This window comes from Canis lupus, chromosome 20, assembly GCF_011100685.1.
Source record: "Canis lupus familiaris isolate Mischka breed German Shepherd chromosome 20, alternate assembly UU_Cfam_GSD_1.0, whole genome shotgun sequence".
Lineage (NCBI taxonomy): Eukaryota > Metazoa > Chordata > Mammalia > Carnivora > Canidae > Canis > Canis lupus.
The window spans coordinates 7,611,555-7,625,594 of record NC_049241.1 but is presented as its reverse complement, the minus strand read 5'-3'; the positions used below and the strand labels follow the sequence as shown (position 1 = coordinate 7,625,594).

The following is a 14,040-nucleotide window of genomic DNA, read 5'->3' as shown; positions in this document are numbered from 1 at the left end:
CTCAATAGACCCTGCCTCCTCCCTGTCGATTCCTTTTTTTTGTTGGGAAATCCATTTAATTTCACAAAATGGCATTATCCTACACATCCATTTTATGCTATCAATTTGAATTGTGTTCTGTAGTTGATATTTAATGTATAATTTAATTCTGGCTTTATTATATGAATACTATAATCACAAATAACTTATAACTCATTTGTACATAATTAAATGTCATTTTAATAAAAATACCTTGTCAACGTTGGATGTCTGAGAAATTTTTTTACTCTAGAAAAAAAAACGAGAAACATTGTTTTAGAGACTGATCAAAACTAAAGGCTCCTCTCTCTGGAAAAAGGCACAAGGGTACCTAGAATCTCAGATTTTCAGATTCCTTTCGGGACTTTGTGGACCTCACAGACCTCCCCACCCCCCCACTCCTTTCAGAATATGGTTAGTATTTGTCAAGAGGAGCTGGAAGGAGGCGGATGATCAGAGGACATTTCCCCAGCAGACTGCAAACCTTTCTTTTACTGGCTTGCAGCCCACCGTTCTCTTAATAGTGTGTAAACACTTGTGATGTGTAAAACATCATGTGTGGGAGGTGCTTCTGCTCCAGAGTTTACAGATGTAGTTGGAGGGTTTGCACACATGTGAGGAGAGAGCAGTGCCGGAGGGAGGTGGAGCACTGGCTCTGTGCTGACCCCCGTGCTGGGTGCAGGACCTCCAAAGTGAATGGTACAGCTGCACTTGGGGAGTTCACAGTCTGATGGTGGCCAAGGTGCCTCTGTAACCAGGGGTGCTGTAAAGAGGTATAAGTTCCATGGTGGGGAACAGACCTGGGTGATAACCATAACAAAAGAGATGGAGCACTGACTGGAGTCTACTCCCAGGTATGTCCCTAAATGGCTGGTGACTTTGTAGAGGAGGGAGAGAGTATGGATGTGGGTCCTCTGAATATTTCTGAACCTTAGATTCTCTTCCTCAAAATAAAGGGAGTTGGAGAAGGTAGTTTCTTGGAAGGCCTTTAAATCCTAATTTTCTTAGACTTTAGGAGGAGGAAGATTGAGGAAGTCTTCCTGGCAGAAGGGGTTGATCTGAACCATTAAAGTTAAACAGTTAGATGTTTTTTACTTGAAATTCAAATTCTCCCATAGTCCCCAAGTTTCATGAAATGAAGAGACATTTGATAAGTCCTTTCTTGCTTGGACTGATCAAGTGAGGGAATGGTGAAGAAAGCAGAAATCCTTTACACATATAGGCTTGTGACATCTCATCCAGTTATCACATCTTTATGAGGTAGCTGCAATGTTAGTATCTTTCTACATGAAGGAAAACTGAGTCTCAACTGTATTACTGTCATAGGGACCCCATGACTGACCCACTCCTTTCATTCCTTTATTCCTGCTGGGGCCACTGGGCAGGGCAGAAATGCCATGGACATGTCTTCAGTAGGGAAGTAGAAAAAAGGAAAGGAAATTAGGGAGCAAGGCACAGGGAAAGAGTTTGATAGGGCATATGGAGTGGAAATGAGAGAAGGTACCCTGCCCCCAAAACTTTTCCTCCTGTTCGATCAGACCAAACCTCTCTCTTAAACTGTAAGTTATTGATTGATTTCCATCCCCAATGTTCTCTGAGGCATGTTTGCTTGGAGTGGCTGGGTAAAACCACCTGGTTGCATCATCATCTCTGAATGTTTCCCAAGATCCAACCCTTGCAGAGGTTAATCTTATATTTCTTGTCTTGTTTTCACTGTAGAGAATTGTGTGGAGTTCCAGAAACTGAACATGAGCAACCACAGTCATGTGTCCCTGCAGAATGCCACCTCTCCCGTCATGGAGTTTTGGGAGTAAGTGGAAAATGACTTGTGTCCCTTGGCCTGTGAGGCCTCTGTCCTGGTCCTGTTCAGTTAACATTGCCCCCACCCTGGGAAAAGCCTGACCTCTTCTTTCTATGGCTTCACACTTCCTGGCTTCTGTGGGCATTTGACTGCTTTGGAAACCAGTGTGAAGATTTTAGAGGTTTCCCAAAGGAGCAGCTAAGAGAAATGTTTTCTTGTTCTTTAATGACATGTCAGCATGCCTGGTTGCTTATTAGGATAAGAAGTGGTGGTAAAATGATAGTTAAAAAAAAAAAAAAGGCATTTTTAACAAAAGAGGAGACATAGTGTGTTTGTGACAAGCTAAGTCAAAACTATATTTAGCCTGGAAAGCAGACATCTTCAGGGAGAGGGGACAGGTTTGTTTTCTGAAGTGTCATGCTGAAGTGTCATGCACAAAGGAAGCAGATCAACTTTAATGGTAGAGGTTATAAAGAGGAAGATTTCAAATGTGCTTTAAGGGAAGAACTCAATTTCACAGCACTGGTCTGCACGTACTTCCGAAGGTTGTGATCACCCATCCCTGAAAGTGTTTAGCTGGTTGAGGGCTGTCACTCATTGGGGAGATATCTGAATCCAACATTACAGGCTGTAATTATGTGGATGGGCATTTTCCTAGAGGTGGGCATTTTTCCGTCAGTATTCCAGACGGGTCTATGACCTAGCAGTTACAGGGCTGCCACGTGTGATTATAGAAGTCATTCACTGCACAACCCTAGGGGGCATCATTTATATTGTGAAATGTGTGTTCCAGAATTGTGCATTCCCAACTTGCATAACAGTACACAGTGGCCCTGACTCAGGATCTCCTGAGTAGGGATAGGAGAATCCCTTATTCCAGGTATTGAAGAGATGTTTCTTCTGTGAGTCAGAGGTTGGGCTAAATGCTTTCTGAGGCTTTTCAGTCCAAAAAAAGTATGGCTTTATTCAAGAGCATCCCCTACACTAATTCCTAATGCCGATTATCAGTAGTGTAGAGGGGCAGTGGTTTTATGAGTTTATTTAAGAGAAATGTTTATGAGTGATTTAATTATCTTCCCAGATTCCATTCACCTCCTTCCCTCTTTAGAGGTCATGATACTGAATTTAAACTTAACATTCTCATGTTTATACTTAATGTGTGTGTGTGTTATCTCACATATATACACACATTATACATTAATATGTAATTCTATATTTTAATTTTATATAAGTTTTACATTAAGATATATATCTATAAACTATTTGTATATTAATAGTACATGTGTTGTATATTCATCTCCTGAATAGTACCTAGACCTTTCTTCCATACTTAAAAATTTCGTATTGATGATATCCATTACTTACATTTTCTTACAACCTTGTTTCTTTGCTCCACGTTGGTTTTCAGATGTTCCCATGTTGATATACATGTAGCTTTGGTTCATTTATTTTTTCCTGCTGTATAGTATTTCAATACATAAAAAGACAACACTGTGTTTAGCCAGCTCCTCTTGATGGGAATTTAGACTTTCTCCTGTTTCCCACTGTTATAAGCACACTGAATAAATATCTTCTCCATGCTTCGCTATGTGTCTGAATGAAGGGTTCTAGGCCATACAGAGTAGAATTACTCATAGTATGGTGCAAGCATTATGGGTTTTATCAGATAATGTCAAATTGCTTTCTGAAAAGATTGTTCTAATTTACTTTCTCAACACTAGTGTATGTGAATTCTACTGTTCTATATTCTAGACAGTACTTGGTCTGGTTGATTTTTAAGTTTTGAATCTTGCTATTTCAAGTTGGCATTCCTCTAATTACTTGCGAGGTTGATCACCATTTCATGTTTTTTCCTCTATCTGGGTTCTTCATCTGTGAACTTCCTGTTCATATCCTTTTCTCTTTGGATGTCTTTTCTAATGGGTAGGAATTTTGATACATTCTAGATAATAGTATATTGATACTTTCTAGATGTAAGTATGCTGCAAATAGCTTTTCCTACTGTGTGGCTTTTCTTATTTATTTATGGCATATAGGAGTTTCAACTTTATTGAAATCAGATTTGCCAGTATATTCTTTTTGGTTTACATAGTTGGTACCTTATTTAAGATGTATTACCCTACCCCAAAGTTGTAAACATCTTCTGTATTTTCTTCTAAGAGTTTTAAAAGTTTCTATTTTCATATTTAGGAATTTTATTTTTGCATATGATATGATGTAGGAGTTCAGGATTTGTTTTGTTTTTGTTTTTTTAATATAAATTACCATTTTTTTTCAGCAGTATTTGCTGAATAATTCACATTTTCCTACTGGTTTGTAATGCTCTCTTTCATATATAATTTTCCTGAAAGCACAGGTCTGTTTTGGGGCTCTGTGTTCCATTCCACTGGTCTCTTTGGCTAATTGTGTGTTAATACCACACCTATACTTTTATTGTAAGCCTAGAGGTGGTAAGACAAGTCTCTCACTTTATTATTTTCCAAAATTATTTTAGATTCAGCTTTCAGGTTAAATCACAGTAAAGAAAAAATAACTCTATGGGGATTATGGTTGGCAGTATATTGAATATATAGGTTAATTTGAAGAAAATGGACATCTTTATGATTGAGTGTCTCTGTCAATGAACATGGTATAGCTCTCCTTTTATTTGGGCTTTTTTTAAATGCCCAATACATTAGTATTACTTAAATGTCTGTAGAGTAGCAGCATTAGAATCACCTGGTTAGAAATACAGATTCTTCAGCCCTTCCCAGACCTACTGAGTCATAGTCCCAAATACAACATACATAAGATGTGTGCTAGAGAGGAGGCTGCTATGGTGGGTGGGCCAGTGTGGCCTTTCCCAGCTTGCACTGGGCTATGATTTCTCAGAGGAATGTCACAGAGACTTATTTCAAGCTGCACATTTAAGGGTCTGTAAGACAGGATCTCTGTGCTTCCTTAGGGAACCTATCCTGAAACTCCACACTGGACAAGATCTCATAGTAACTTACCGTTGTTTTGCACCATCTATTTCCTTTGTAATATATATATATATATATATATTCATTTCATATATATATAATTGTGTGTATAAAACCTCAATTAAATCATTTTTTGTGCAACATGTTTGTTTATTGTCTGTATTCCCTAAAAGGTAGTTTTACAACAACACCTTGTTTGGCTTTATTTACTATTGCTGGTCTTGGAAGACCCCTCAGTGAATATTTACAGAATGGATAGATGCATGGGAGGAAGGCAGGCAGGCAATATTTTCTAGAAAACATTACACGAAGAGTCAACATTCTCTGACAAGGACTCTTCCTGTCACTAATCCGCCCAGCCATTATCATTGATTGCTTCCAGGATCCCTTTGTGATATATGTATTATCAACTTATTTGGACACTAAGTGGTGGGAGAAGACAGCTAACCTGCATCTTTATGTGTAACTGGACCTTTTGGCCTACCACTTGACCATTCCAGATGAAAGTCCATGGGAGAATAGAACCAGTGATTCTAGTTTTCTATTAGACTGCATCTTTATTATCTGTGCTGTTTTGAATGTGCCACATCCTTAAAGCTCTTGAATACTGATGTGACACCTTTTCATAAGATGCTTTTGTCAGACAGCTATAGTTCATCTTTTCACAGAGTTGAGCTTGGAACAGAGACTCCGTGAGATGTTCATAATATCCTACAAAAATCTGCTGGGGGCCACATAAATTTGAGAAGGGCTGAAGGCTGTACTCTTCAGCAAGAACGTCTATTTCTTTGATTAACTCAGATTCCTCAACATCTTTTCCTGTGGAATCATTTGGAACCTTTCCCTTCCTCCCCTTCTGACACTTCCACCTCCCTGAATGCTAGCAGTCCACAAAACACAGTTTGACACATACTATGTTAGGAGGGAGTTTTTCCTTAAATTCAGCCAAGAGTTGACTTCTGGGGCTTTGTATAAAGCATGCCTAATTCTTCACCAGTGTGACAGCCCTTCAAGTATTGGATCAAGTTTCCTCAGAAGCATTTCTTCTTTGGTTCTTTTCACTGTTTCCTTGTGTGGCTGGCTCACAGATGCCTCATCTTGGTTCAGGTCCCAGGTATGCTCTTGTTATCTTTCCTCACTGCCTCTGACTCCAGGGACCTCATTTAGGGATGCACTGCTTGATCAGAATAGAATTCCTTGGCCGCCTGCTCATTCTCTCATTTCACAAATGTCTGAGCTCCTGGTGCATGCACTTAGGAAGAACTACTGCACATTTGGAGGAGGCAATAATCTGGGATGCAGTTCTTGCCCTCTAGAAGCAGAGGTGAGACAAGCTCCTAAACTACCATACAATCTGTTACAAGGTGCTACTTCCCTGCCATGACCAGTCATGGCTTCACCTTGACCTTGGGCACCTGGCCCAAATATCCCCTCTCCTACCATCTTAAGGGTTCATTTCCCTTTTAAGGGTATAAATTGTTGGCTTAGCCAGTGAGAACCAAGACTGGAAAGTCTTAGATTCTGGCTCAGGCAGGTGGCCTATGGGGAAGGGCTGTTTGTCTTTCTGATGTCAGATTTCAAAATTAGGCCATCCTGGTTTTCTTAGAAACTCATTATGCATCTAGCATCTGAGCATTTTTCTAAATATGTTTGCAGTTCTAAATTTTAAGCCCTCTGTTGGGATTGAGTACTGTCAAATATGTAACCAGCCTCATGGCATCAGGTGGGATTTGCTCTTTCTTCACTTAAGACCGTGAATCCCATTGGTCCACAGGTCTTCAGCAAATCCATGTATTGCTGTGTATACAATTGAAATCACTTTTGCATGGTGTCCATTTAAACAGCATTTGTTGAGCACATACTGTGTGCTGGGCCTGAATTAAGCTCTAAGGGTTTTCAGTTCTATATCTTTATTCAGAAGGATGAGGTCCTATCTTTCTGGTTTATCTTCACTGGATGAGTTTTTAAAATTTAATTATTTCTAAATCATGTGCCACTTGATTTTCTTTGGACACAAATTTTGGGAGGCAGAGGAAATGGAGTGAAACCCTGATTCTTTCTGTGGACCCAGGGCCCAGCACTGCTTCCCTCTCAGACTCCTTCCCCTCTACTATTGCCCTCATCTACACAGGCCTTCTTTCTGTCCTTTGTATATACTTGTCCCATGCTCAGTCACAGGCATTTGTTATTCCCTTTGTTTAGCAGACTCCTCACCAGATCCTTATGTATCTGGCTCCTTCTTATCATTGCGTCTTTTTTTTTTCCTAAGATTTTATTTATTTATTCATGAGAGACACCGAGAGAGAGGCAGAGACGTAGGGAGAGGGAGAAGCAGGCTCCCCACAGGGACCCTGATGCAGGACTCCATCCCAGGACCCCAGGATCATGACCAAAGGCAGATGATCAACCACTGAGCCACTCAGGTGCCCCTTACTTCTTACTGCAGATGGGCCGCCCTCTCTGACCATCCCAGCTACATCAGCACTCAGCTTCTCTCAACTTCATCGCTCTGTTCTGTTGTCTACAAAGCACTTCCTGTAATCCTCATGTCTTTGTGTACTTCCATATTTTCTCCCTCCCTCCCTTAGGATATAAGCCCATGCCAGCAAGGACTGTCTTTGTTTCCTGTTGTTTTGACAACACATTCTAGGTACTTAATAAATATTAGTAGAGATGGATGAGTGAATGAATGAATGAATGAATGGATGGATGTTTTTTAACCCCTTAGAGTTTGTTGTCCTTATTTGTAAGTTGGGAGTGATAATGATAACACCCACCTACAATGCTGAGATGAGGATAAGTCCTCGCCTGTATTGAACCCAGTATGGCTAGACCCTTTGGAAAGGATTGATTGCAGAAAGAATGTTCATGATTGACTTTCCTGTTTGTGAGATGGGGATTAGCCCGGTTCCCCACCCTGCCACCTTCTCTGGATTGCTGTGAGGATTAAAGGAAAGAACATACACTAAGACCTTGGATGGGTTGTAAGTCAGGTGCCCACCTTAGCTCCTGACACTGAGGCTCAGTGCCTCTCTTCAACCCACCTCTGCACATGCAGATTCATAGCTGGTCCTCATGCAGAATTGGCTTGTGTGTCTGGAGCAATCTTTGAGCCTCCTACTAGAGGGTCAGAAGTGCCCCACCCCCCACCCCGCCCCAGACCCTTTCCCTAAGTCAGAACCCAACACTGGGTGGCACCATCTACTTCTGCTAGTTTGGAGTACCTTACTCCCAATATATTACCTCCTTCATGTACATAGTGTAGACTTCAGCCAGCAAGTTCTAGAACCCAGTTTAAGTCCTCTCTTCCTCCACCAGCCCAGCACACCACCCAGGGTAGCTTACCTCCCTGAGCCTCCATCTGCTTCTCTGAAAATGGGATGGTAATAGTACCTAACTCTCAAGGGGGTCAGAGCTTTGGATGAGATGAGGCCTATGTGCTTTCCACGTGGTGAGTACTCAATATGTAGTAGCTAATTTTTAAAAGGAAGCTGTCATTCAGCTCTTTGAAAGCCTACCTGGATTCTTTTCAGCATTCTTAGAGAAGGCTCATTAACTAGTTCTGTTTGCCCCTTAGAGTGGATCTGAAGAACTCTCAGTGCATTTTCTTCACTTGATTGTTGTTTTGACATTTTCTGAGAACCTCCAAGGTGCTGGGCACCTTGTCAGTAGCCAGAAAGATCAGGGGGCTTCTATCTGTACCTAAAGAAGCATATAGCTTAGTAAGAGGAAGCTGGAAAGTAAAAATATAATAATAAAATAAAATGAGTGAAGTAAGTCAGTCGGAGAAGGACAAACATTTTATGTTCTCATTCATTTGGGGAATATAAATAATAGTGAAAGGGAATATAAGGGAAGGGAGAAGAAATGTGTGGGAAATATCAGAAAGGGAGACATAACGTAAAGACTGCTAACTCTGGGAAACGAACTAGGGGTGGTAGAAGGGGAGGAGGGCGGAGGGTGGGAGTGATTGGGTGACGGGCACTGGGGGTTATTCTGTATGTTGGTAAATTCAACACCAATAAAAAAAAAAGGAAAGAAAAAAATAATAAAAAGATTTTTTTGAAATATAAAGCAACATATTTGTAGGATAGCTGCCTTGAGCTTAGATGAGGAGGCCTGGATGCCTGGGCTTTGGGGAAGGCTTCATGGAGTTGCTGAGGCTTAGCTGGGTTTTGCAGGGTGAATAGAAGTTTATGTGTTTGCCAGTGTAGTGAGTGAAGAGCATGCCAGGTGGAGGAAATAGCACAGATAAGAACCCAGACACCTGAAGCTATATGTTGAGGTTTGTAGACTTTACCTGCAGTGCTACTACCTGTGGAGGCTGGGGAAGGGTGGAGGACTTTGCTGAAGAAGTAGACAGGACCAGAACATCTGGTCAGTCACAAGCCTCTATGAAGTACCTACCCTATGTCAGGTATCATCGTAGGTTCTGGGATACGGCATGAACAAAACAAAAGACTTGCCTGGTGGAGCTGACATCATAGATAGCCAAATAAGCAGAAAGTATTAGGTTAAGTCAGGATTGGTCTGCTGAAGAAACAGCAAGCAAAAGTGTCACAGGATCAGGGAAGGCCTCTTTAAGGAAGTGGCATTTGAGCTGGACCTGAGAGGAGTGAGGGAGGCAGCCTTGTGGATATTGGGGATGAGCCCTTGGGCCAAAGGAGTAGCAGGAGCCGTGACCCTGCAGTGGGAGAATGTTTGAAGTGTTTGGGGAAGAGCAGGCAGCCAGTGAGGCTGGAACCAAGTGCGAAGGACTTCGGTGTCTTTCCGAGGGCTGTATCCATGGAATAATAGGATCAGATCTGGGATTAAGACTGATCACCCACGCTGCCAGGTGGACACAGGAGGCAGGGGCCATGGGGGCGCTTTCTTGGTCCAGGCGCATGAAATTGAGGTTTCCGCCTGGAGAGAAGGCAGGTGGGGTTGGGAAGTAGTGTCCTGACCTGTCAGGGAAGATAGGTAGAAACAGTCTTGTGGGGATGATGGTAATTCTGCTTGGCCATGCCACGCCCCAAGAGAGTAAGAGAGCTTGCCCTTCTGATCCATTAATGCCTCCCACCTACCCACTGGCACTAAGATACTTACTACCCACACACATCCTTGGTGGGCTTTTCCTAATGGGGGCAGATGGGAGACTCTAAATTTGCCTGGACTCTCTCGGCTTTTACACAGCAGTGGAAGCCAAGTTAGCAATAACCCTGAGTGCTTGGCCAGCACATTTGCTTTGTCCCCATAATCCTACTTCTGGAACTTTATTCCACTGGGGTGACCACACTAGTTAGAAACAGCATGCCAACAGCAACACTGTGTTAATTTAAAAAAAAAAAAGGACACATGTAAAATGTTCTAAAATATGATACTGATTAGATAAATTATGGTATATGTGCAAGAACTGCTAAAAAGGAATGAGCAGAAAATGTGTTGATGTGGAAAAAGATCTCTAAGGTAAAATGAAGTGGAAAAAGCACAGTGTAGAATGTTATATATAATATTATAATTAAAAAAATATATAGGGCAACCCGGGTGGCTCAGCATTTTAGCGCTGCCTTCAGCCCCGGGTGTGATCCTGGAGACCTGGTATCAAGTCCCACATTGGGCTCCCTGCATGGAGCCTGCTTCTCCCTCTGCCTGCATCTCTGCCTCTCTTTCTCTCTGTGTCTCTCATGAACAAATAAATAAAATCTTTAAATATATATATATATTTAAGTGTATGTGTATATATATATATGTGTGTGTGTGTGTGTGTGTGTATATATATATATATATATATATATATATATATATATGCCATATTCCCATAGAATGTTTCTGGAAGGGTACATAGGAAGCTATTGACTGTGGTGATCACTCAAGAGTGGGATGGGGGCAAGCAAGGGTGTAGACAAAGTTTTATTTTTTGTTTTATACTTTTTTGTACTATTTGAATTTAAAAAAATTAAAACCAGGAACATGATGATTTCATAATTTTTTTTTAAATAGGAGCTTGAGGAGTTACTGAATATACTGTCATTTATTATAATGATTCCCTCCTGAGTGACAAATCCCAATTACAACCCTGGTTTTACCTTAATAGTCATTATTTATTTATCTTACAAATCATTTTTGTTAACATTATCTGATTTAATTTTATAGCAGCGCACTGAGATTGGCAGAAGAAAGAAAAAAATCTCCATTATTCCATTAAACATAATCTTGGAGAAGCTGAGGGTTTGCCCAGTTCATATAATAAAACTCAAAACTCTTGGCTCCCGCTGCCTCCCCTCCCCAGGCAACCCTGGTTTCTCCAAAGGGCCCTGCTCTGGGGTGTGTGTGGGAGGATGCTGCCTCCCCCTACATGTGCTTCCCCATGGACTGAGGAATTGCTGCTGAGTCCTCACCACCAGAGAGGTGTTGGGGGCCCAGAGTTAAGGAGAAGAAAAAAGGGGTCCTGCTGAGATGTACAAGGTTTTACCATACCAGCCTCAGTGGAAAGGAGCAGGCCTGGGCAAGCCCTTCTCAGCTCTCAAGAGATGCACCAAAGCAAATCCAGATCGGCATTTTGCGTCCTCTTTATCCTAATTATTTAATATTTCACTGATGGCAATAGTAGTGAATGTCATGATTCAGACACAACAGCTGCATAAATGTGATATGTTTGTGTATCACATATTAAATATATGTTTTCATCAGTTCAGGCTGCTATAACAAAAATACCACAGGGCTGGGTGGTTTAAACATTTTATTTCTCACAGTCTCAGAGGCTGGAAGTCCAAGATCTAGGTGGTGACAGATTTGCTGTGTCATGAAAACTTATTTCCTAGTCATAGATGGCCGTCTTCTTGTGTGTCCTCATGTAGTGGAAGGGGCAGGGAACTCCCTGGAATCCCTTTTATGAGGATACTAGTCCTTTATTAGGATTCTATCCTCATGACCTAATCGCCTCCCATGGCCCCATCTCCTAATACCATCACCTTGGGGATTGGGATTTAATGTATGAACTTTGAGTCTGTTGTAGCATGTTCCTCCTGGACCCACCTCCTAAGAAAAAAACTATTAACAATTCAGAGTCTCTTCCTCCCAGTATTTTCCCATACATTTAGTATCATTCTTCTTAACTTTTCTTTTTGTCCTATTGATGGAAATGAGTTCCCAGTTTCAGGAATTAAATTCTATTAAAGGTCAACTGCATTTTACAGAAGTGGGTTCTCCAGTGGACACTTGGATTTCCCTTTTGTAAAAATAGTTCTTTGTTTTTTGCAGAAAACGTAGAAAGCATGTTTAAGTAAAAGAAGGAAAAAGAATACACATGAGAGGATTTCAATTTCCACACTGCTTAGGCCGAGAGGGATTACTTGTGGCTCCCTTATTTCCAGCAGGTAGGCCCTGGTAACCACCCCTGAAGCAGGACCTAGACCTCCCATTCAAGGAGCAGCATGCAGCACTTCCCCACTGCCAGTGATGGAGGCCCAAGGGAAAGGGTCCCCCTCACCCCTGTTGTGAGCTCTCTGCCCTCAGTTGTCAGCACTGGGGTACCTGCTTGCATAGAGCCCTCGCCACAAGAAGGACCATAGCTCAGAGTCCTGCTGATGATACAGATTGAACACAACTCTGAAAGCAGAGCTTAGGGTAGAAGCACTGCTTGTATACAGAATTACTGAAGTGCTCTTTGAAAGAACAGTGATGTGATATGGAGACACAGAGACCTGGGCTTTGGGGCCAGACAGCAAGAATTTGAATCCTGTTGCTGTCATGGATTAGCCTTGTGTTCATCACTTAAGTCTCTGTGATGCGCTTTCCTTGCCTGAAGAATGGGAGGAAGAGACAGTAATTGGGCTTAGTAAGTGCTGAAGAGCTATGATCTACTACTATTATCTTTTGTTGGTTGGTGGAGTAAAGATATTTGTATATAAAATCAGCCACGAGTGTTTTTGTTTTCACAAACACAAAAATCGCGGATGTCTTACACTAAATAATAGGACGTAGCAGTGTACTGAACCAGAGGGGCTTTGTCTGAGGTTCCTTTTATGTCTTGTTGGGTAGAGCAAGGGAAGGGAAGCACTGCCTGTGTGCTGGCCCTGAACATGCCCTCTAGCTGTGCTATTTCAATTTAATCCACCCACCCGGGGGATAAATGATATAGCATCCCTTAGGGGTCCTCATCCCACACAGGGGTTTCTGAGGCAGAGAGAAGTTAAGGGACTTGTCCAAATGGACCCTCAGCAAGCCAGAGCCAAACCTGGGCTGAGAGCAGACCTCTCCAATTCCACCTGCTTCCCTTCGCCCCTCCAGGTCCCTCCTGCCTGTGTCATTAATATGACAGCAGCTGCCTGTTTTATCCTGTGACAGAATGTGACTGGCATGTCCTTTCTCTCTGCAGGCTGGTGGACCTATGCTCTTGAAAGAATAGTTTTTTTTAGCAGAGGAGGAGATATAATTGATGGAGAGAGGGAGAAACTAATGGGGAATGAAGAGAAAGCTCTGGTACCCAGCAAAAACAAAATAGAACCACCTTTTGGGTTACATCTTTACTGGATTTCAAGAGATTCCCCTAGGAAAAGGCTTGAACCTTGGTTTTAGAAGAATAGTATGGTTTCCAGCTGAGCCAGGTATTGCATGTGACACTGGCAGACTCTGATCTGCTGTGATGACAGATGTAAATTGATGCTGGCCTCCTGGAGTATAGCTCATGGCCTTGTAGCTGGTGGCATAGGCGTTTAATGAATGACTTTAATTAAGACACAGGCTCAAAATAATGCATAAGAGGCTGTTACCAAATTTTAGTGCATTACCTCTATTCTAGATGATTCTTTAAAAAAGATTTTATTTGCTTATTTGACACAGAGAGAGAGACAGAGAGAGACAGACAAAATGTGTACATGCAGGGGAAGCAGCAGGCAGAGGGAGAGGGAGAGAGACTCATCTCTCACAGAACAGGGAGCCGAATATGGGGCTCGATCTCAGGACCCTGAGATCATGACCTGAGCCAAAGGCAGACGTTTAACCAACTAAGCCACCCAGGCACCTCTATTCTAGATGATTTTTAATGAAATTACAAGAAAATATTTGAAAGTCCCCAGATTTACACACACACACACACACACACACACACACACACACATACACATACACACACTGTCTGCCCTACACTGCTCCTGGAAGGCATCCAGGATGTGGAAAAAGCACCAGAACTGGGGGATTGGACTCTTCCACTGACTGGTGGGGCCCCTGGGCATGTGATTTGGAACCTCTGTTCCCTCATTGGTGAAATGAGTATAC

General features: G+C 42.0%; 1 protein-coding gene across 2 annotated transcripts in view; it reads left to right on the top strand.

The window, feature by feature from the left end:
* SLC6A11 (solute carrier family 6 member 11) overlaps window positions 1-14,040 on the top strand; it is a 125,233-nt gene that overhangs the window by 5,141 nt on the left and 106,052 nt on the right. For both annotated transcript variants that reach the window (XR_005374600.1, XM_038565638.1), the window contains exon 4: window positions 1,738-1,828. Coding sequence is in view for 1 of the 2 variants with exons in the window: in XM_038565638.1 (XP_038421566.1) it covers window positions 1,738-1,828 (91 nt within the window). In the remaining variant the exon portion in view is untranslated. The remainder of the gene's footprint in view (window positions 1-1,737; window positions 1,829-14,040) is intronic.